The sequence below is a fragment of the Anabrus simplex genome, chromosome 4 (assembly GCF_040414725.1).
Source record: "Anabrus simplex isolate iqAnaSimp1 chromosome 4, ASM4041472v1, whole genome shotgun sequence".
NCBI lineage: Eukaryota > Metazoa > Arthropoda > Insecta > Orthoptera > Tettigoniidae > Anabrus > Anabrus simplex.
Genome location: NC_090268.1, coordinates 376,469,198 through 376,493,057, shown reverse-complemented (window position 1 = coordinate 376,493,057; position 23,860 = coordinate 376,469,198). Strand labels below are relative to the sequence as shown.

The 23,860-nt window shown below is 39.4% G+C and overlaps 1 protein-coding gene across 2 annotated transcripts in view; it reads right to left on the bottom strand.

Moving 5' to 3' along the window:
- The window catches only part of LOC136872738 (arrestin domain-containing protein 2), a 192,872-nt gene that overhangs the window by 66,014 nt on the left and 102,998 nt on the right, over nt 1-23,860 (bottom strand). For both annotated transcript variants that reach the window (XM_067146567.2, XM_067146568.2), the window contains one exon: nt 15,620-15,831. In XM_067146567.2, coding sequence (XP_067002668.2) covers nt 15,620-15,831 — 212 coding nt within the window. The remainder of the gene's footprint in view (nt 1-15,619; nt 15,832-23,860) is intronic.

Below are 23,860 nucleotides of genomic sequence, written 5' to 3'. Positions count from 1 at the left end.
TGAAGGTGCTCAAATACGTCAGCCTTGTGTCAGTAGATTTACTGGCACATAAAAGAACTCCTGCAGGACAAAATTCCAACATCTCAGCATCCACAAAAACCGTAAAAATGTAGTTAGTGGGACGTAAAGCCAATAACATTATTATTACTTAGCCAAGCAGCTCATCTCCTTACTCCCAAGTCTTCCCAACCCAAAATTTGCAACATTTCTGTAATATTGCTCTTTTGTTGGAAATCACAGAGAATAAATCGTGCTGCATCCTTTGGTTCCTTTCCAGTTCTCAAATCAAATCAAATCAACATTCTCTTATTGGGGTCTTTCCAGTGATTTATATGCCCTCTTCTTTATATTTTTACTACAACCCCTAAATTTCCTCATAAGCATGTTAAGAGATCGGTAACTTTTATTTACAACCTCATAATTTATTTATTTATTTTTGTACAATTTGCTTTATGTTGCACCAGCACAGAAAGGTCTTATGGTGACAGTGGACAGGAAAGGGCTAGGAATGGGAAGGAAGCATCCGTCCCAGCATTTGCCTGGTGTGAAAATGGGAAACCATGGAAAGTCATCTTTGGGGCTTCTGACAGTGGGATTAAAACCCATTGTCTTCCAATTGCAAGGTAAGAGATACATGGCCCAAACAACGCAGTTACTCGCTCTGCAAAACTTTTGTTAATGTTATTATCCCAATGAAGATCTTTCATTATTTTAACACCTAAGTACCTACAGAGATCCCCATGAAATACTTTCACCCCATCAACACAGTAATTAAAACTGAGAGGACTTCACCTCTTGGTAATACTTGCAACCTGACTTTTCATTCTGTTTACCATCATACCGTTGTCTGCAATCCATCTCACAACATTGTTGAGGTCATTTTTGCAGTTGCTCACAAAGCTGTAACTTATTTACTACTCTATACAGTATAACGGAAAGACTCAAGGAGTTGTGGTTAATGGTTTCATCATAAATAACATCAGGTATGCTGATGGCACTGTGCTACTTGCAAGCAATCTCCAGGATCTACAGGAACTACTTAATGCTGTCACTGAAGCCAGCAGTGCAATGGGCTTGAGGCTTAATGTAAAGAAGACCAACTGGATGGTTATAAGTAGAAAAGAAGATGGCATTCAAGGTAATCTCACAGCAGCAAAGGAACAGATTGCGAGAGTGGCAACATTTAATACCTGGGATGTCACATCAATGATGACCGGGATGTTACTCACGAGATCTGATGAAGAATTGAGTAGACCAGAACTTCTTTTCAGAGACGTAGAAAACGTTTGACAAGCCGTGACCTTTCCATTTCACTACGGACATGACTACTCCGGTGCTATGTTTTCAGCATTCTGTTACACGGCATTGAGGCATGGACACTAACTGAGACCATGTATAAGAAGTTGTAAGCATTTGAAATGTGGACGTACTGAAGGATGCTGAAGATACCTTGGACAGCTAAAATGACCAATATAGACGTTTTGCACCGCATGAACAAAGAACCAGAAATTCTCACTACCATCAAGAGAAGGAAGCTAGAATACTTTGGTCATATGATGCTGTAATGGTTCAAATCCCATTACTACTACTACTACTACTACTACTACTTGACTATATCTAGGGTGTGGGGTAATAAGCTTACTTTTGACAACATACCATAGTAGTAGTAGTAGTAGTAGTAGCAGCAGCAGCAGCAGCAGCAGCAGCAGTAGTAGTAGTAGTAGTTTTTGTTATGGCAGGGGAAAATCTTTTAAAGACACCACTCTGTGTGGGAGTTGGATTTCTACCAACTAAAAACCCCTGCCCTCTTCGCTCAGACCATTCTGGAACTGCTTGTCGGCATGACATCAGAATGGAGTGATGTATATTATTAAGTTCTTTCTCCTTCAGCCCCATAATGCTTGTCGCCATTGCCTTTACTGTGTTCCAGGCAGACGGGCTCTCTAACATAATCTGAACCAGATTCCTTGGCGTGAGTTGTCGGCCAAGTTGTTGGCAGGCTTTCCATCGAACACAGTAGAAAAAGGTGTGTTCTACTGTATCCTTTTCAGAACAGTACCGACAACCATCTCCCTGCGTCTTTCCCATCTTCATGGTGTATATGCCGAATCTTCCATGTCCTGTCAGGATCTGCGACAGATAGTAATCTACCTGCCGATGTCTACATTTAAGCCAGTCTCCTATGTTGGGTATTAGCTTTTTTGTCCATTGGCCAACATCGGTTGTGCCATCCCATCGGTCTTGCCAGTCTAGTAAAAGTTGGCTCCTCGAGGCTTTCTTTTCTTCAGCAGATATAGTTGCACCCTTTTCATGCCAAAGTTTTCTCTCTACAACGAGGAGGTCAATGGGAATACTGGCAGCTACAACTTGTAAAGCTGCTGTCGAAACAGTTCGATATGCACAGGTAACTCTGAGCAGCATTTTCCTCTGTACTCTTTCCATAGCTCTTCGGTGAATCTTCCTCCTGAGTGCATTGTGCCAGATAGGTGCAGCATAAAGTAAAATGGAATATACTGCAGAGCACATAATCTGTCTCTTAACTGTTCTTGGTCCCCCGATGTTAGGCATAAGTCTGGCCAATGCCGATGCCTTCTTCTCTGCCTTTTGGGTTACTGCCTTCACATGTGCACCAAATGTGCAATTCCTGTCAATAAGAACCCCAAGGTATCGTACAGACTTTCCTGGGATAATCACTATATCATTTAATAAGAAACGGACATTTTTCCAATTCCTGGAACCTTTCAAAATTACAGCCTCAGTCTTATGTGGAGCCAATCTCAACTTATTATTTACCATCCAAAGGTTAACTCGTCTCAGTGATTCATTTACTTGGACGGTCAGTTCTTCTACATTCTCTGCTATTACCACTATTGCAAGGTCATCTGCATAACCAATAGATGTTGTCCCTTTTGTCAGCTGCAGGCGTAATACACCATCATATAGAATGTTCCACAAGGTGGGTCCTAGGACAGATCTCTGTAGAACGCCAGCACTCATTTCAAGATCTTCTAAATTATGAAAACGTATTCTTCGTCCTTTGAAGTACTTAACAATTATTTGTTGTAGATACTGAGAAATGTTCATCCTGCGAAGTTCTCTCAAAATAATGCTCCAAGAAGCAGTGTTAAAAGCATTTTTGACATCTAGCATTATCAAGGCAGCCCATTTCTCACTGCTTTCTGCCTGTATTTGAATCACTCTCTCAATAGCTTGGGTTGTGGTTCTACCCTTTCTAAATCCAAACTGGTTTGAAGAAAGTCCTCCCTGTTGTTCAAGTTCTTTCTCCAGTCTAATCAATCCTTCGTAAAGTTTGCTCAAGGTGTTTAATAAGCAAAGTGGCCTGTATGCTGATGGATCTAATGATAGTTTCCCTGCCTTCAATAACAGCACTAGCTTGGCTACTTTCCACTCATCGGGGAATTCACGCTTTTTTAATAAATCACTGAAGACTGATAAGATCCAACCAGATGCCACCTCAACTGCCTACTTGATGGCTTCTGGTGGGATTCCATCTACACCTGGTGCCTTACCAGTCTTCATATTGCATGCTACCTCTTGTAACTCAACCACAGTGAACGGTTCTGCAACACAAAAATCTGATTTCGTTTCAAGTCTGTCATTAGTACAAGGGAACAACTCCATTGCTATGGCTTTCCTTCTATCAGCTGGGAGCTGAACTGGTACCCTGTTGATTATTCGACCGGTCACTATCTTATAGCTCGCTCCCCAGATATCACTGTCTAGATCTTCGCATAGCTTTCGCCAGAGATTTCTCTTAGAATCCTTTATTAGCTTCGTTAGTTGCCTCTTTGATGCCTTATATTCAGCTTCTAATTGTATTAAGTTGACCTGGTTGATTTTTATCCTAGATCTTGTAAGAATTCGTCTCTTGTGATTGCAGTCTTTCCTTTGCATGTCTACTTCATTGTTCCACCAGTAAGGGATTCGTGTTTTATATTTTGTTGATCCTCTCAGTCGGCTGGTCCTACAAGCATCTTTAAGAACAGCAGTTACATCTTTTAGAGTATGTTGCACTGTATCTACAGTTTGTGACATCCACTCGATTGCAATTTTAAAAGTTTCCCAATTATAGTTCCACACCGTTTTCGTGATATCATTAAGCTTCTTCGATCCCTTAACTTGAAAGTAAATAAAACGATGGTCGCTGAGAGATTCATCTTCCATAACTTCCCAGTCAACAATGAATGATGCTATACCCTGCGTTGAGCAGGTGACGTCTATGAAAGACTCTGAGTTCCCTCTGGAAAAAGTTGGTAAGATTCCAGTGTTATGAACCACCAAGTCTAGGGTCGCTATCCATTCTGCCCAATATTCTCCCCTACGATCTGCAGTTGGTGCCCCCCACAGAGGCGACTTGACATTTAGGTCTCCGAGAATGATAGATTCAATACCTGACACCATGCAGTCCTGAACTATTGCATCTACTTCAGCTTTGAAAATATCAAAAGGGATGTTGGGAGAGATATAACAACAATAAATCTGATATTGCCGGAGTTGAATACACAAATATCCTTCTTCTGCCCTTATGCTTAGCACCTCCAACTTATCATTTAAAAAATATGCAGCTACCTCACATCTTTTGTCCGTGAACCAACCACCTTCGGCTACTCGCCTTCTGTTTGGCTCACTAACAAGCACTAAGTCTACTTTCTTTTCCAAGGCTGTCGCATACATGATGTCATGACTGTCAGATTTCCTCATGAGATTCGCCTGCAGTATGTCCATTATTGGTCGTTTAAATTCAACTTCCTTGCCTCTAATATTAGCTTCCTGTAAGTAGGGCATTTCATTTGATCTGAGCGGTGGCCCTCCACTTGGCACATGGTGCAAAACAAAATGTTCCCACAATCCTTCGCCAAATGGCCTTCTTGTCCACAATTTAGACAGCTCCGTGACCGGTCATCCTTAACGTCGCAGTGTGGCGCTTTATGTCCAAATCCAAGACATTTAAAACACCTTGCAACTGTAACTTTTTCCTTCACCATACAGGTTGCCCATCCCACATTTATTTTCTTTTTCTTTAACAGTATTTTCGATGGTTCCGTTGGCAATATTACGGTAGCATTCAGATTTCCGAACCTCCCCGGTCTTACGGACGTAATATTGATCTGAGATTCTTCGACATCAGCTTCTAAGGAGAGTGCTGCTCTGAGATAGTTTTCATTTAAATCCGGATCCATGCCATACACTAGAATTGTTGTCTCCTTCCTTTTTGTTGAAACCTCTATTTCCTTGACGTTTTTAGTTATCTCACGTTGTAATACGTCTGCCTTTCCTTTGCCTTCTACAGTAAGTATAAGGTCATCCTTTGCTGTTTTCCTTATTCGTTTTATTTTAACGCCAATTTTTTCAATGTTTACTCCTTCCTTTACTTTTTTAAGCAATTCGGCGTACGTTTTTCCCGCAGCTTTGCACGTAACTGTTTCCTGAGTATTATCATTTAAGGATTTCTTTTTCTATGTTAATCCCACAGAAACAGCCTGTTTTACCTGCGTTTTACCCGATTCCAAGCACCCTATTTCAATATCACTTTTACGAAACATCCATTCCAAGATTTTCCTTATATCATTCCGATCAAGGGTATCCGGGATAGTTATCAGCACCTTCTTTCTTGCATGAGTCTCAATTATCTCTCTCCAGTGGGTGAGACATGAATACAGGCTCTGCAGGTCATTTACTCCATCCTGATTAAATGAATATGGTATTACATATACATATCGCAGCTTCTCCCGCTCTCCTCCTCGACTCGTGTAGGTTTGCGTAATAGTGCGCAGGAATTCCGTCTTACCTTCCTCCAGATTAGAGTTCAGCAAGTCAGAGATTTCTGTACGCATATTCTTCATGCTTCTCATAATTCCATCCTCCTCTGTAAGATGTTTGGGGTTTACAACCATTGATATATCCCAATCAGTCGATTTCCCTATATTTCCGGAGATGACGTGCATGTTACTGTAAACACAGTCAGGCCATTCCTTATCCAATAGCTTCGCAAACTCGTCAAAGCACGTAGCTTCCAAGAGGGTCTGCTCTATATCTAGCACTCTGTCACTGAATTGTGCCTGTGTCCCAACATCACGGGTTATTTTCTTACTGGAGGTAGTGCCCTGTTCCAAATCACTCCTAGCCTTTGGATCTTCATTCACATCAAATTGTTCCCATTCCCACGAACGACTACGGATTATTTCTGCCATTTGTCCCATTTCTTTAATACCTTTCTTTATCTCCGCTTTGGTATTGGGAGTCATCTTAACTAATGCTAATAAGTCTTCACTATGCTTGACTAACTTATCAATTTCTAGTCGCATCTCTTCTAATCCTACTCTTTGGTTTATAGTCTTCGTACTCTGTAGTTCCATGGTTACATCCAGCTCCTCATCCGACATAGTATCTCTTTGGTTTTCTACCTCTATTTCAACCTCTTTGGATTTGACATTTCTATTCTCAGTACCCAACGAGCTAGAAAGAGGACTATAGAGTGGCTAACATGGCTGCTACAGCGCTCTGGGTGGTGACTCCATAGTTTAAGCGCCATTCATATAATTTCTTCCACATACGGTGCAATACTTTTAACAGATTAGATCGAAGAAATTATGCTCTCTACGTGTGTGGCATGCAATTGCATAAATTGTAGAGAAAACACGAAGAATAAATATCATATTTCACATAAGATTTTTTTACTATAGTACACAGTTTTGGGCGATTAGCAGAATTACGTTGCCTGTGTAGCACAATCCAGCATGTGTACATTAGGCCTACTTTTATTTTCTTGTAGGAACTGGCAGCCAAACACGATAAAAATGTATCCTGCCTGACTAAGTGGCTCAGACGGTAGAGCGCTAGCTTTCTGAGCCCAAGTTGCCATATTTGGTATTTGAAGATGCTCAGATAGGTCACCTTTGTGTCAGTAGATTTTCCGGCCCGTAAGGGAACTCCGCCGGGGCAAAACTCCGGCACTTCAGCTTCTCCGTAAACCGTACTAAGTAGTCGGTAGGAAGAAAAACCAAGACCACTATTTATTATTACATTGTATTCTACAGAGCACATTTCCCCAGCATTTTGAAAATAAATATAAAGTGAACAACGGTGTTACAAGACGCCTGCTGTCCAATGCCACACCTTCAATATTTAGAATTTCCTAGTCACCCCATCCCCTCTGCCAACGATACGGAGTAATATGATGACTTTCAGTCCTACATCATCACTACTACTGAGCGAGTTGGCTACGTGCTTCGTGGTATATAGCTCTTAGCTTGCATTCGGGATATAGTGAGTTTTAATTCCACTGCCGACAGCACTGATAGCTGGTTTTCCGTGGTTCCCATTTTCACATCAGGCAAATACGGGGGCTGCTGTGCCTTAATGCCACTGACACTTCCTTCGCAGTCCTAGCCTTTCCCTATCCCATCGTAGCTATAAGGCGTGTCTGAGGCAAATAAAAATCGGCGTTACCATAATCTTCTTCCAAAGATAACCGAAGTGAATTATTCAGGAAAGTTAACTTATGTGATTTAAGATCATTATCACAAGAAGAACTGTTCTCTTTTTCAACAATTATTTCAAATTCTTGTTATTTTATTATTATTATTATTATTATTATTATTATTATTATTATTATTATTATTATTATTATTATTATTATTATTATTAAGGGATACTTTATTACACCATTGTTCACTTCAAACCTTGTACCCCACGGCTCTAGAATACTTATTTTTTGTAAATTATTATTAGTTTTACGTCCTATTAACTACTTTATCGGATAAGCCGAGGTGCCGGAATGTTGTCCCGCAGGAGTTCTGAGGGATATGAGCACCTTCAAATACCATCGTACTGAGCCAGGATCGAACCTGCCAAGTTGTTTAGTGTCGGCTCCTTGGCTGAATGATCAGCGTGCTGGCCTCTGGTTCAGAGGGCACCGGATTCGACCGGGTTGAGGATTTTAACCGGGTAGTCGACAGTTAATTACTCTGGATCCGGGACTGGATAACCTTCTTCATCTACACACAACAGAACATACTACAAACGACTACAAAAACATGCAATAGTAAATACATCGCTCCACCTAGGGTTGGCGTCGTCAGGAAGGGCATCCGGTCGTAAAATTAGGCTAAATCCATACAAAATTCCAATTCCAGGTAAATGGAAAGTTACTAGGATTTATTATTATTATTATTATTATTATTATTATTATTATTATTATTATTATTATTATTATTAAAGTTATATGAATTATTTCTCGATGTTATATTACTTTGCTCAAGGTTTTCTGTTCTATATTTTCATTCCCTGTAAGTGGGTTTAAATTTTTGGCAATGTCTTGTGATTTGTTTTGTAATTCGGACTACTGGAAATGCGCTAATTTTCTTTCTTTATACAATATGTAAGTACGTAGCCTGTATCTTGTATTTTTAATGTCCTTTTAAACAGACATTGTGCATCTTTGAGTGCTTCCCTAATAAAAAATAAAAAAACTGTGAAACGGTATTTATTCCCGCAGCCTCTGTACTTGCTTCATCACAAGCCCACTCGATTTGATCGCTTACAATATGGCGGACGTGGCTTTCAAGTAGATTCAAATATGGTGGTCCAATAGCCACTCTATAGTCCTCTTTCTAGCTTGTTGTCAGTACCTCTACTCTCTTTTCTCTTTGAAAACATAACCTTAAATCATTTAAAGCAATATAAATGGCCTATTTACCTTGTCAGAAAAGGGATGCCTCTTTAGCTCATCAAAGAGAGATAATACTGCGTTCTGAAGGGCAGCACTTCCACTTATAATCGCAATATATTTTATCCATACACAGCCTTTAAAACACCACTTAATTAAGCAAATACGCGGAGCACTAAACAACACCAGCCATTCAATAGCAGCACGCGAGTAGTAGTAGTAGTAGTAGTAGTAGTAGTAGTAGTAGTAGTAGTAATAGTAGTAGTATTTTACCTGTGAGATTACTATTATTGTATTATCATTCTTATTCAATTCTGCAATGCTTGTCGCTTGCGTGATTGCAGTTAAATGTATGTATATATATGTGTGTGTAGATTAACACTAAAAACATGTACAGTAAGAATTGCTATATATCAGATGTTGGATGTGACATTGCTAGATTGTGCAATACTGCTGGTGTTACTGCTAAGTCATTGCTACGTCATCGTGCGTATTTAGCGATGAGCTCACGGTCTGGGAGTTACCTACTGGGAGCCGCCGGTGATTTCGCCATAGGGTGTAATATTTGTCACAAGGTGGGAGTAGATCGTAGTTATTTCTGGAGGTTACGAAGGTGCGTCAAACAACGTCTATAAAAGGTGGCTGCATATTGTAGCGTCAGTCATTATTCAATTGGAAGGAGAGGCGACAGTTGGTCGGAGTGTGAACGAGATGGAGAGGCCTCAGGCGGTCATTAAGGCTACGAGAGTCTATGGGAAGGAGAGGACTCAGTGATTCATTACTCATTGGTCATTGAGAGAATGAGGCTACAGTTGGTCGGTCTCTTAGTTGAAGATACGGACGGGAAGGCTTATCACGAAGTCATAGAAGGATAGACTTACCAAGTAGCCATCAGGATGCAGAAGAAGCAGTCACATGGATACATCACCAAATTAGGCTTGACACATCTACAGTAATCACCAGATCAAAGGAATACGTCATAATTACACTCAAAGTGTTGAAGGTAAAGTCAAGTGAACAAGTGAGGGATATATTTCGTGTATAATTGTTAAATGTCCGGTCAAGAAGAATTCAAATTCATGCCCAGTTTCTTACAATTGCAATGTCATAATTTCATATTCTCATCTGTTTTATCGCAGCAAGACTTACTATTTTTAATATACAATTTAAAGAATATATTTTGTTCGATCAAATGAATTCATAGTATTATTTCAATGACAGAATTAGATAACCTCAAATTAAATGGGCAAACCGAACGCCAATCTCCTTTTCCCAGAACTTATATGGTATGTTGTCAAAAGTAAGCTTATTACCCCACACCCTAGATATAGTCAAGATTCTCATTCTATTATTGCTGCACTGAGTGGTAGCTGACGCCCATCAAATAACGTATGTGTAAGTAAGCAGGTAAGAAGTAAGTGTGAGTACAAGGTCCGACGATTGTGTATTTTATTTAATGAATATTAATTTTCATAATTTTCAATTTAAATGCAGTTTGATATATTTTTAAAGTTAGTAAGAGAGTTAGGAAATTCTTATAATGCAGAACTGTAAATACCACCTTCTGCAAGTAATACTCCAAGGAAAAATTAATGGAAAACGTGGTCCAGGGAGAAGTAGGACATCATGGTTCAGCAACTTGAGCCAGTGGTTTGGGGTGACAAAGCTTACTCTGTTCAGAACAGTTATGAACAAACAACAGATCATGCTACTGATCGCCAAAGTTCTGTGAGGACATGGCACATGAAGAAGAAGACAGTATAACATCACCTGCATCTTGTCTGTGGTTCCAGTTGTGTACTCTTATCAATAATATACATAAGAAAACAATCAGGTCTAATGATACTGCTCCTTTTAATCATTACAGGATCACCTACTCTACTCTGAGTTCTTTTTTGTAGAGATGTAGCCACCTGTGCAACAACCCTTTTATCTAGTGCAATAGCCCTCATTTTCATTTGCAGACTTCTGTGATCCACCCTCTCAAAAGCCTTGGATAGGGCAATAGCAATGCAGTCCATTTGACCACCTGAATTTAATATATCTTCTCAAGCTTGCTAAACCCTGCAAGTTGAGCCTCAACTGGAATAACCTTTCCTAAATCCAATTTACCTTCTATAAGACCTGTTGGTAATAGTTTAATTTAATACATTGCATCAGTATAACAAGAAACAATATGACTGTATGAAAAAAGAGTGAAGATACCAAATGATATATGAGGAAACTACATACCTGCTACCATTTCTTGATGGATAGATCCATGGATCCATCTCTTGGTACAGGCCAGAGTCAAGTATGGCTTTCACCCAAGTCTTATCCATGGCTGTGACAATATGAAAGCTGCTATGGTATGCATGGTGCTAAGTAATGTCATTCAGAACACAAGCTTCATTTTGGTGCTGCCATTGGTTTTGGTGGTTTTCTCATAATTGCATAGCCTTTGGTGGTGCTATCTGAGGATTCAACCAGCCTCTGGGCTGATAACCTAATATACAAACATATAAGGAGCACCGCTGGTGGAATGCAGTCGAATGTAAGAAGCTGGGCTATAGAGTAGCCTAATGTGAAGACCCGAAAACAAAGCAATGGTTCACCAACAGTCACCAGCCAGGATAGTGCAATCTGTCTCTACTTTTGGCAGTGAGAGTGAGTTACTTTCAGGTGCCCACCTGGTGGCCATGATTGTTAAGACATTGAAGTCTAAGTGGTCTGAAACCAAGGTAAACCGGTTCAAGTCCTGTTGGTCGAAAAAAATTCACTATCATAATGTTGGGATGGAGCATCGGGTATTGAACCATCATTAATATCATTACCATTGAGGGAACTACTAGAGTCATTATTCTGGTGATTACAATATTTCCATCTGAGGCCTCGTTTAGTTTTGAAAGCAATTCCAGATTATTCAGAAGCTGACTTGCTCCATCACAACCAAAGAAGAGAACACACAAAACTCCATATGAGACTAAAATCAAAATTGCCACGCTAAACATTCTGACACTAACTGGCAAAATAGAGGAATGTGTAGACTTAATGAAAACAAGGAACATAAACATACTGGGACTCAGTGAAACCAAGTGGAAGGGAAAAGGAACTCAGAGAGGGATACCATCTATTTTGGTCAGGTGGAGATCAAGCAAAAAATGGAGTTGGTGTTGTTATGGATCATCAAATGAAAGATCATGTAGTAGAAGTAAAATATGTTTCTGATCGGATTCTTCACATAATACTGAAATTGGATTCTTCCCAGAACATCAACATCATTCAGTGCTATGCACTGCAGACTGGTTGTGAAGATGAAGAAAAAGAACATTTTGAAGAAGACATAGAGGAAAGAATAAGAGGAGATGGGACAATTATCATAGGGGATATGAATGCTCAAGTAGGAACTGTGAGAGATGGATATGAAAGTACTCTAGGAGCACATGGATGGGGTTGACAAAACCCAGAAGGAACTAGCCTACTTGACCTCTGCCTGAGGAACAACCTTATAATAGGGAACTCATGGTATCAAAAACAAAAAAGCCATAAGGTCACAAGATATGGATGGGATGGAAAAAGTGAATCTCTTATAGATTACTTTTGATCGAGAAACAACTACAAAATAGACTGTTAGATGTAAAAGTGATTCCTAGTGTCTCCCTGGAAAGTGATTATAGACTCCTCATTGGATACTTAAAGTTTAACAAGTTAAAAGAAGTAAGAACCACACAGGTAAAGAAACTCAAGACCTGGAAGCTGAAGGACAATGATAGAATAATAGAGTTCCAAAAAAACATCAAAACAGTGATACCAAAGACAGATGAAAGAACAGTTGCGGAGGAATGGAAGGATCTGAAAGAAAATCTAGTAATGATAACTGAGAAGGTTTGTGGACGAACCAGTGGCACAAGAAGATGGAAGGAAACTCCATGGTTGAATGACAGAGCAAGAACTGCTGTCCTGAACAAGAACAACATGTTCAGAAAATATTTCAAGAACCGGACTGATCATAATAAGGAACTATACAGGGTTGCTAAAAAACAAGCAAACAAAGTTGTTACAGAAGAACGAGAGAAGTGGTTGAACAAGTGGAGTGATGAATTGAAAGAGGATGCTAATGGTAATAAGAAAATGTTATTTGGGATGATAAAAAACTAGAAAAAGAGATAAAGAACACTCCAAATACCTAAGAGATGATAATGAAAACCTGATCACTGAAGATGAGAAGATCAAAGAGACTTGGAGGACTTACTTTGATGAATTGCTAAATGTGAATTGCATGCAGCCTACATAAAAAGACAGTACCGGTACTACCTCCTGCAAGTCTTCCTCTGACAACAGGTTAGAATTAACATGGAATGATGTAGAATATACCTGGAAATACATCAAAACTGCAAAATCAGCAGGGGCTGATGAAATTAATGGAGAAATGATCAAGGCAACGGGCATTTCTGGAAAACATTGGATCTACAGACTCTTTCGGAAGATCTGGAAAGAAGGGGACATACCAATCGATTGGAAAACAGGCATCATAATGCCAATCTTCAAGAAAGGAGACAGAAATAAATGTTCCAACTATAGAGGCATCACTTTAACATCTCAAGTTGGTAAACTTTATGAAAGAATTATGGAGCGTAAAATCAGACCCCTTATTGAAGAGAACCTCTTCGAAGAACAGAATGGATTCAGGAAGGGGAGATCAACAACTGATTTAATCTTTACAGTCCGTCAGTTAATGGAAAAATACTATGAACACAACGGAGATTTGTGGTTAGCCTTTCTGGATATCAAGAAAGCATTTGATGCTGTGAATAGAGAGAAGGTGTGGGAAGCACTGAAGAAAATTGGAATACAGGATGACATGATACACCAGATCAAGAATTTGTATGAAGATACCCAAAGTAAAGTCAAAACACCTGTAGGAATGACTGAAACCTTTGATATAAAATCTGGGTTAAGACAGGGTGGTGTTCTGTCTCCTCTTCTTTTCATCACTGTGATGAACGAGATTCAGAGAAAAGTTCACCAAACCGTTGGAGGTAAGAAAATTAAAGTTATACTGTTCGCGGATGATATATGCTTGTAGCGAGACTCTAAAGAAGATCTTCAAGGACAAATAAACTCCTGGGCAGAATCTGCTAAAGAATAAGGACCCATCTTCAGCCAAGAGAAAAGTGAGGTTATGGTCATGAAGAGATACGGGCAACCAATGGGACACATTGAAATGGAGGGGAAACAGCTGCAGATGAACCATCAATTCAAATATCTTGGAAGTGTTATCTCTGATACTGGTTCTATAGATAAGGAAATTTCCCACAGAATTCAGGCAGGTAGCAACTTTTACAAAATAGTTAAAGACATAATATGAAACGAGAAAATACCAACAAAATGTAAGAGAGTCATATATGAAACTTACTACGTACCAATCCTGACCTATGGTTGCGAAACATGGACCATGAGAAACAAAGATGTTAGTAGAATCCAGGCAGCAGAAATGAAATTTGTCTGTAACATGATCGGCAAAACACGGAGGGACAGAGTTCGTAATGGGGAAATCCGCAAGCAGGCTCAAGTTGTAAGACTGCAGGACAAAATAACAGTGCAGCGACTGAGATGGTATGGACATATGCAACGCATGGGTGATCACAGATTACCAAAAAAATGTACGATCTAAAACTTGAAGACAAAAGACCAAGAGGGCGACCAAGACTCAGGTACAAGGACATGGTGAAGATTGACATTCAACAGAGAGGACATACTTTGGAAAGCATTGAAGAAGGAGAGAAGTTCAGGGACGGCAACTGGTGGAGAAGCCTCGTTTGCCGACCCATCGCTTAAGATGGAACGACGTGGGATATGTATGTATGTATGTATGTATGTATGTATGTATGTATCAGAATGTTGGCTGGTAGGGGAGGGCAGGTGGTGGTATACAACTTCTAATCACTAGATTGCGTGCCAAAAGCCTGGATTAAATTCCAAACCCATATCACTGTATGATCAGTTGGATGAAATAAAATTACAATACAATACAAAAAACCTCTCTGCAGTGCTGATATGGAGTGAGGGCATATGACGCTGTTGATGGTGATTCGTCCATTGGATGGGGATGTTAAGCCTTGAGTAGAACCCTTGGTGCTATTCGACAGGATTAGGCTACATACTGGCACCAGGTTTCAACTTCTCCCTTCCTTTTTTTTGCTAGTGCCTTTACATCGCACCAACACAGACAGGTCTTATGGTGACGATGGGATAGGAAAGGGCCAGGAGTGGGGAGGAAGCGGTCTTGGCCTTAATTAAGCTACAGCCCTGGCATTTTCCTGGTGTGAAAATGGGAAACCACAGAAAACCATATTCAGGGCTGTCGACGGTGGGGCTTGAACCCATTATCTCCCAGATGCAAGCTCACAGCTGCGCGCCCCTAACCGCATGGCCAACTCGCCCGGTCTCTCCCTTCCTAGTATCATATATCACGTCATTTCATTTCATTAACTCTTCTGATGAGGTTGACCTCAGGAACGGCATCCGGTCATAAAAACCAGCCACGACAGATTCATCTCACCTCACCTCATACCCGACCCCGTAGAAAAACGGGACAAGGGTTGGAAAAAATAAAAAAAGTGAGCTACTTTAAGGTCAGTCACTGGGCTTCTCTTCATTGCTCAGCTACTGAGGTGCCTAATGTGAAGAGCTCAAGAGTCCCATTGAAAACTATGGTTCACAAACATGAGTGGCTGGAATCCGATTCTAGTCACTGCTACCAGTTGCCAAGTGTGAAATGGCCCTTAACCCCCTTAATATTTAGATAGGAAGTCTCTCTACTTGCAAGAAGATACAGTATAACATAATTCACTTGATATTTACATGAGCAATTAATGTTAAACATGAGAGATATCAGTGGGCGGTAGAAATAAATTAAGGTTCTTGAATAAATTAAGGTCATTACCTTACCTTAACATTGAGTTCAGTATTTAGGTCCAAATGCTGAATTACTGTGAAAATTGCCTTTGCTTCGTGGTTGAACTTCCAAGGTCGATCCAGTGTTACTTTGATTGTGTAACGCACATGGCCGTATTTACCTTCAAAAGATGAGGGTAGACCAGGTGGAAGCACAGTGCTGAATGGAAATATGTGCCTCTCCACTGGCAGTGTAAGATCCTGACCTGTGCAAGAAAAATTCATTACTAGCTGTCCTTAATGATTCATTATAATTATTAATTTTGAAGGGGAAGTAGCTGGCCAAACGCCCCGATGACATGCTCCATTGAGATGGGTGGATTAACTAAAGATCCTAACTGGAGAGAACTTGCAACAAGCAATTCACTATGCCCAAGATAAAGATTCATAATGCCACTACACCCTTACAGAGGATTGGAATAAGACACACATAATAATTAAACTAACATGTTAACACATTCACAACGGAGTTCAATAATTTTTTTCCTCCCAGCCTCAAGTGGAATTCTGCATTGTTATGGTAGATATGCAAAAATGAAACGTCCTTTAGTGTATCATCAGCCCTTGTGTGTGGGGGCAATACAAAACATTCGTGGTATTCCCTACCTGTCTTACAAAGTAACTGAATGGGGAAACCTGAGGGACTCTCAGGTTGGCAACCATACAGCTGTAGCTGAGTCTGACATTGGTTCCACTTACTTATGACAGACTCCTCACTTTCATCTTTCCCATTGGACTTTACCTGGTCAACTCTTGTTCTTTTCCAACACCAATGTTATTAGGTTTGCAAGGCCTAGGAAATCTCATTTTGCATGTCCTTTGCAGACCTTGCCTTTCCTTCATTTTTAAAGCATAAAAACAGTTGATTTTTTTCTTCTGATTAGTGTTGTAAGAGGATAGTTTTCCAGTTGTACTTCCTCTTAAAACAATATCACCACCACCACTACAATATATTTTTGGTACTTTTCCACCTAATTTTTCATGGAGCACCCATAGACCATGACAGCCCCAGGAAAGTTTTGCTTATTCCAATGCTGATACACATCCAGCAGACTTCTTTTTCTCATCCAGCCTACCTTGAAATATACTCCAATTCTCTTTAGGAGAATTACATTTCTTGTAATAACTAACACAGTTGGTAAGTCTGTAGAGAGAGGTATAGGTCTATTATTCAAATTTTCTTGCTATTATTGATGGACTGAGGAGTTATTTCTTACAATTGTATGTCCCATTATTGCTGCCAATGTGACTGATTGTCACACCATAGAATATGATACCTCCTGAAGCCATATGACAAGAACTGAATTGCCTGCTACATCTGTTGAGAAGGCAGAGAAATGTGAATGAGTATGTATCCTCCATGGGCAGTACATGTCAGCCTCTGAGAATGATGAGTTTGTACAACTGGTGATATACAGTGGCTGTGAGAAGGGCACATATGTACCACCAGTGGTATAAGCCATCATGAACATTTTAATTAAATTTGAACATGAACTTACAGTACATGCTCAAAATGCAATTAAAAGAGAATTAATAAAAATGGCAGCTGAATGAAAAATACATAATAATATGTACTGCAAAAAGTAGGACTTTGATCATGACAAGAGGTAACAGAAAATCCAGGGGAGTGATAAAAATAGGAAATGAACCTCTCGAAGTAGTGAACATTTTTTAATATTTGGGCAGCATGATATCACAATATGGAAATTTGGATGGAGAAATTGATTTAAGAATACAAGAATACAACATTCTGCAAGTTTCTACCAGTGTGTGAGAGACATTGTATGGAACAAAGATGTGCCAATGAAATGCAAGAAGGTTTTATACTTGTTCTATTATAAACCTATACTGACCTATGCTTCAGCAGCCTGGACATTAACTAAGCGGAACCAAAGTAAGATACAAGCAGCTGAAATGAGGTACTTGAGGAGCATACAGAGAAAGACAAGATGAGGTAGAATACAAAATGAGGAAATAAGGAGAAGCGTGGAAGTGTGTAAACTTCAAGGAGAGATTTATATAGCAAAGGTAAAATGGTTTGGACACATGATGAGAATGTCAGGAGAGAGAATACCAAAGAGAACATTCATGGATACAGAGACTGTAAAGAGGCCTAGGGGACAGCCTAGAATGAGATGGAGGAGTTCTGTTGTGGAATGTATTGCAAATAGGGGGAGTTGATAGCAATAAAGTACTAAAAGAGTATTGGTGGAAAGATCGAGTGAGGTGGAGGGCTTTGGTACACTATCCTACCCAGAGAGAATCTACAAAAGGGAATGGATTAAGAAGAAGAAAAGAATATGTACAATACAACAAATAGCAACCTGAATTAAAATTAAAATTCATGAAAGAACATAAATATTGATGAACATATATATTTTGAATTGTCTGGGATGTTAAACTAAATCTAACACACCAAAATTTAGAGGGAAGTAAGGTAAGATTTAGCAGCAAGCAGTGTCATTTATCATGGTCATCCACTCGCAGGTGAGTGTAATGATGTCTCAGTATATTAAGGTCACTATTATGGATTCTTGGATGACTGAAGAGATCAGTTATTCCAGAACCACAAACTCTGGCAAAATGCTAAAATCTGTGACCCTAGACAACTTAGATTTCTTTGTCCAAGTAAAGTGTTCCGGCATGGTATACTTATTCCAGTTCTGTCTTGCAGCCTAGTACAAATTTTTGATTTATGTTCTTTGCAGAAGAGCTTTAAACTTTTATGCATATATAAGGTCACACAAATAGCTGCCGTATGTTAAGTACCTACTTTGCTTTGCTGGAACAGTTCACATGTTGGAAACATCAGTGAATTTTTGTAAATGACTTACAGTATGTAGTTCTGGTATGTATTTACCTGAGCTAAGTGTGAATCAAGTATTCCACCCCAACTGTTAATTCCATATTGCAGTTACGATTGAACTAAGGCAAAGTATACAGACTTAGAGGCTTTTGTTGAAATAACATTTCTAATTCTGTAAAATAGATCTTAGAGAATTAGAATAGGTGAATCATTATTTGATCCTGTAATTATAAAGAAGCAGAGTTCACACAAGGCAGTATTATTGAACCTTTATATTTTCTTATGTATATAAATGATAGGAGAAAAAAGCTGGAATCACAGATAAGGTTTGTGTGGATAATGTTGTAGTATATAGAGTAATAAATAAAATACTTGTGAGCACTGATAAAAAAACTTGGCAATGGTGTGAGATGGACAGCAGATGGTATGATATGGTATGGTGGAAAGTGGGGTGAACAGTCAGGTTGTAAGTCTTACCAAACGGAAAATTCTTCTCATTTTTAGTTACTGTGTTGATGGAGTGGAAGTACCTCATGGGTATCACTGTAGGAACCTAGGTGTTAATATAAGGAAAGATCTTCATTGAGGTAATTACATTAACAGGAATGTAATTAAAGGTTAAAAAACTCTAGAAATGATTATGAGGGTATTTAGGTTTTGAGGTGAGGATGTGAAGAGAAAGTTTATAAGTCACTGGTAAAACCCTAGTTAGAGCATGGTTCCTGTGTATGGGACCCTCATCAGTACTGTATTTTCTCGCATAATTTTATTTATTTATTTAATCTGATCCAGGACACCCTAGATTTTCCATAAGACACAGAATAATACACAATAACAATTTTGAGGGAAGATAAAGAAGATAAATGTTTAAAAAAAAAGATAGCTTACAATTAACCATATTAAATGGCATGAATTCCATATAAATGGTGTCGAAGAATCGAAACGGAGTGAGTGAGATGACTATCTCATCTTATAGACTTCTCGCTAGTTTATATTTTTGTCGCCATGTGACGAAAGATTTGGGAATTGTTTCCCTCGCATCAAAGAAAAGTCCAGTCACAGTAATTATTTTAAGGTTATACGACTCAAGAAAGAAAGGGATGGTTGGATTATAGATATCCTTCTTTTCATTGTCTACATCAGTCGGCTGAGAGGCTGAAGCTTCAAAGCGTACCGTAGGATCAGTAATTTCTGCTTCGTTCCTCCGTCTGTCAATCGCTATAATATCAATCCTTCAAGTGCTACCTCCATCGGCTATGCAGTGGACTTCTTTGTACACTTCTAGATTTTTGAGACGAAGAGCATTAGCAATCAGGTTTCTGATGATGTTATGGCATTTGATCCTAAGCAGTTCTCCTTGAGGGCAACTCCCCAGCACATGTGGTAAGGTTTCATACTAATATTTTTGGGTCCAAAGTGGAAACAGGGAAATGTTCACATATTTGATGCACCCACTTCTTCGATCATCCATCACGCAGTTCCGGATGCATTTCAATATAAAGATGCCAACTACTCAAGTAGCAGACTTTCTATTGTAAAACTGGGCATTCCAAATACTGTGCAACATGCTGTTATCAGCCGGTAGGAAGTACCACTGCACTAGTTCAATGAGTGAATCAGCGCAGAAATGACTAGTAATGCACTATTCCATTCTGGTACAAACATAATTTTATGAATATTTTGAACACGGTATGGTACAGGTGCAGTTTTGATATGCCACAAAGTCGAACAATCAATAAGAAAGGGACATCGAGTGCTATCGTATGCACTACCAGAAGTGTAAAACAACGATGGACTGTAATGCTTCCTATAACAGCTGATTAGAGACAGCCTGCACCTTACATTATTCTAAAATGAAAAACAATGCATAAAGTAACATTTCTTCGAAGGATCCATATTCGTATCCAAGTAAAAAGGCATGTCATTCATACAAGATTGGATAAAACCGGTTTAGGGAAATGTAGCAGGGGTCCCCCATCGATGCCTGGCCCATTTTGTGTTGGACAGTTTTTGGGGCTACGGGATGGAGGACACTAAGAAATTATTCAAAATCATGAAAATCGATTTGGCAACAATTCCTGGTTGACTGACATTGGTACTTCAACCCTTGGATGTTTTGATAAATAAACAATTTGACGGCAATGTGTGAAAACTTTATCAGTTCTGGATGGTGGGAAGTGTGCAGGAACTAACTCCAACAGGCAAGATTTGGAAACTACCTGTGGAACTCCTTTGTGAGTGGATATTGTGTGCTTAGGACATGATTTATTTGAAGGTGATTGAAAAGAGCTTAAAAACAAAACAGGAATCTTGAATTTGTTAGACAGGAGTGAAAACAACTTCTTATGGAGAAATGTGAGCAGTGATAGCAGTAATAGCAATTTTTGTGCTGTGCTAGTAGCAAACTCAAAGATGTTACCTTCAGATCTGAATTTACAAAATGTCAATTGGGAAGGTAATGGGAATGACAGGAAGCATGACCAACAAATGGCAAATAAGTTAATATGTAGAAGACAGCTGATTCAGAAAGTGATAGAACCAACTAGAGGGAAGAATATTCTGGACGTGGTGCTGGTAGAACCAGATGAGCTCTATAGTGAAACCGAAGTAATAGATGGTATTAGTGATCAACAAACTGTTTTTGTCATAGTTAAAAATAAATGTGATAGAAAGGAAAGTCTTAAAAGTAGGACTTTAGGTTAATACAGCAGGCATTAGGGAGTTTTTAAAAAGTAATTATGATCGGCGGAAAATGGTAAATAAAAACGTAAACAGATTCTGGGATGGGTTCAAAGCAATTATTGAGGTACATGAAAACAGGTTTGCACCTTTAAAAGTGGTAAGGAATGGTGAAGACCCACTATATTATAACAGAGAGTGAAGCATAAGAGACTAAGAAGGAGGTACGAGAGAAGCATAAGAGACTAAGAAGGAAGTGCAGATTGGAAAGAAATAGAGCTAGAAATGGCTGTGGAAGTAAGGAGAAATTGAAGGAACTTACTAGGAAATAGAATCTAGCAAAGAAGTCAGCTAAGGATAACATGATGGCAAGCATCTTCTTCTTCTTTTCTTCATGGGGCCTCTAAATATTCGTTCCTAATTAGCGTCAACCTTTAAGATGTTTTATTATTATTAAATGAAGAGCGCACAATGTGCAAAAACAGTTTTTGTACAGATGGTCAACTATGCTAATGCCATTCTTATTATTGAGGTTGTCCTCATTTTGCAGTTTTGTGCATGGTATCGTTCACAATGATCGTTGCACAGGTTATATATACAGTCTTTGTTCGGCTGGTGGAAGTTTTTGGTTTGGCAGAATCTGTGGTGAAATCCATGAGTGGCGTAACGTGTAATTTCGTGCTGTAGCTCGTAATTTGCTTGCTTCCACTCTTCTGTCATTATGGCGTCCGTGGAATAGAAGTCGGACCAAATAGCATTTAGTTTCTTGTTTAAAGTTTGGCGTGCATTCTCGTAGGGCTTGGTGTTTGGTAGACAAAACTGTGTTTTGATATCGTCAATGAAGTAGTCCTCCTTGGTTAGAACATATGTTAACCTTGAAGGGGCTGACTTCCCAGTACCTAGTATTCTCTTGAGATATCGGGCCTTGACTTTTTCTATTGTCATCAGGTCGCTGAGTGTGAGTTTTTCCCAGGTGATGCTAATCCCATAGGTTGCTATTGGTGATATGGCTGTCCTGAACAGTAGCATTGCTGTACCCAATGATATTTGTTGAGGTTGTTGAATGTTGTAGATGGCTTTTATTGCTGCGGCTGCTCTTTCTTTGACGTGGATATTGTAGGATGTTAGAGTAGTTTGGAGGGTGACACCAAGGTACTTGAATTTCAGCACTACTTCTAGAGGTTTGTTGTGCATGGTTATTGTATTTTTAGGTGCATGTTTTCCTCCTTTCCTAAAGGTCATTTGTTTAGTTTTATTGTGGTTTATTTGCAAACCGTTTCTTTCTGCCCGTGATGTGAGCCTATTGAGGACCTCTTGGAGCTCTTCTATGTTTTCTGAACCTATTGCCATATCATCTGCGTAAAGTATAAGCAGTGCTGAGGTATCTGTGATTATTTCTGTGATGTCTGCTGTCATGATGTTGAATAAAATTGGGCTGATTGGGTTACCTTGTAGGACTTCGTTTGTTTGGGTTACGTTTTTGGATAGGGTTATGTTGTCTGATATTTGGACATAGTTATATTTGAGGATATTCGAGATTATGATTGCTATCGGATGTGTAGCCCCTATTAGGTAATTGAGTTTCCGGATGAGTGTTGCTCTATCAACAAGGTCAAAAGCCTTACGATAGTCTACGAAGACTACAAAATATTTCTTTCCTGGATGCCTCAATGTATCTTGGACTTGTTCTATTAGGTATTTTACGGCATGTAGTGTGCTTCTTCCCTTTCGGAAGCCGAATTGATTTTCTGGTATCTGGGAGTCTATTTCTTCTGCAAGCCTGATTGTTAAGATTTTCATGAAGATTTTGAATGATGTATTTTCGAGGGCTATACCTCGATATGAATCAGGATTGTCAGTTTCTCCTTTCTTAAACATCATTTTGATTGTTGACAATCTCCATTGCTCTGGAATTTCCCCAGTGTGCATGCATGTGTTGAATAGTTCTACCCAGTAGTCTAGCATGACAGTTAGAGAGTCTTTCAGGTGTTCTGTGCACATGCTGTCTGGGCCGGGGGCCTTTCCATTTTTTGCTGTTGTTATTGTATTATATATTTCCTGCCTCGTTATGGGGATGTGATTTCCCGTCATTGTTACTGAAGTTAATTCAAAAGCTGTTGATCGGTGTTGGAGGTTGAGAATGCTTTTGAAATGGTTTTCCCATGACTCCATTGAGATATTATTTGTTGCTGAAGTTTTTTGTTTCCTAAGCACTAGGAATGGGTCATTTTGGGCGTTTGCAGCACATCTCCTGGCATCTTCCTCAATGTACTCCGTTCTTGTTTTCTTGATTAGTGATTTATATTTCCTTCTTTGTTCAGCGTATTGGGCCAGGTGACTCGGGTTCGTTATGTTTTGCTACCACGTTTTTCCTTCATTCCCACCTAGATATACCTGCGCCCTTCACAAAGCTGCAGGTTGTTCTTATTGGGTCTTCTTGTATTTTTTTCTCTCTCATCACCTCGTAGTCCTAGATTGGAGAGTCTGATTCTACCCAGTGCCTCACATTCGAAAAGTATGTGTTCAGTTGATTCCTCTGCTTCATTGCATTTCCTACATATGTTGTCCCTTATTACTCCAGTTCTATGTAGGTCTTTTTTCAAATGGCAGTGTCCTGTCAACAGTCCTACTACCCATCTTATATTTTCTCTGCTGAGTTTGAACAGTTCTTTAGTATGCTTGTTGTTTGGTCCTTTTATCAATTCCTTTGCAAGCCTGCATCCTGGAGTATTTTTCCAGTTTTCCATTTG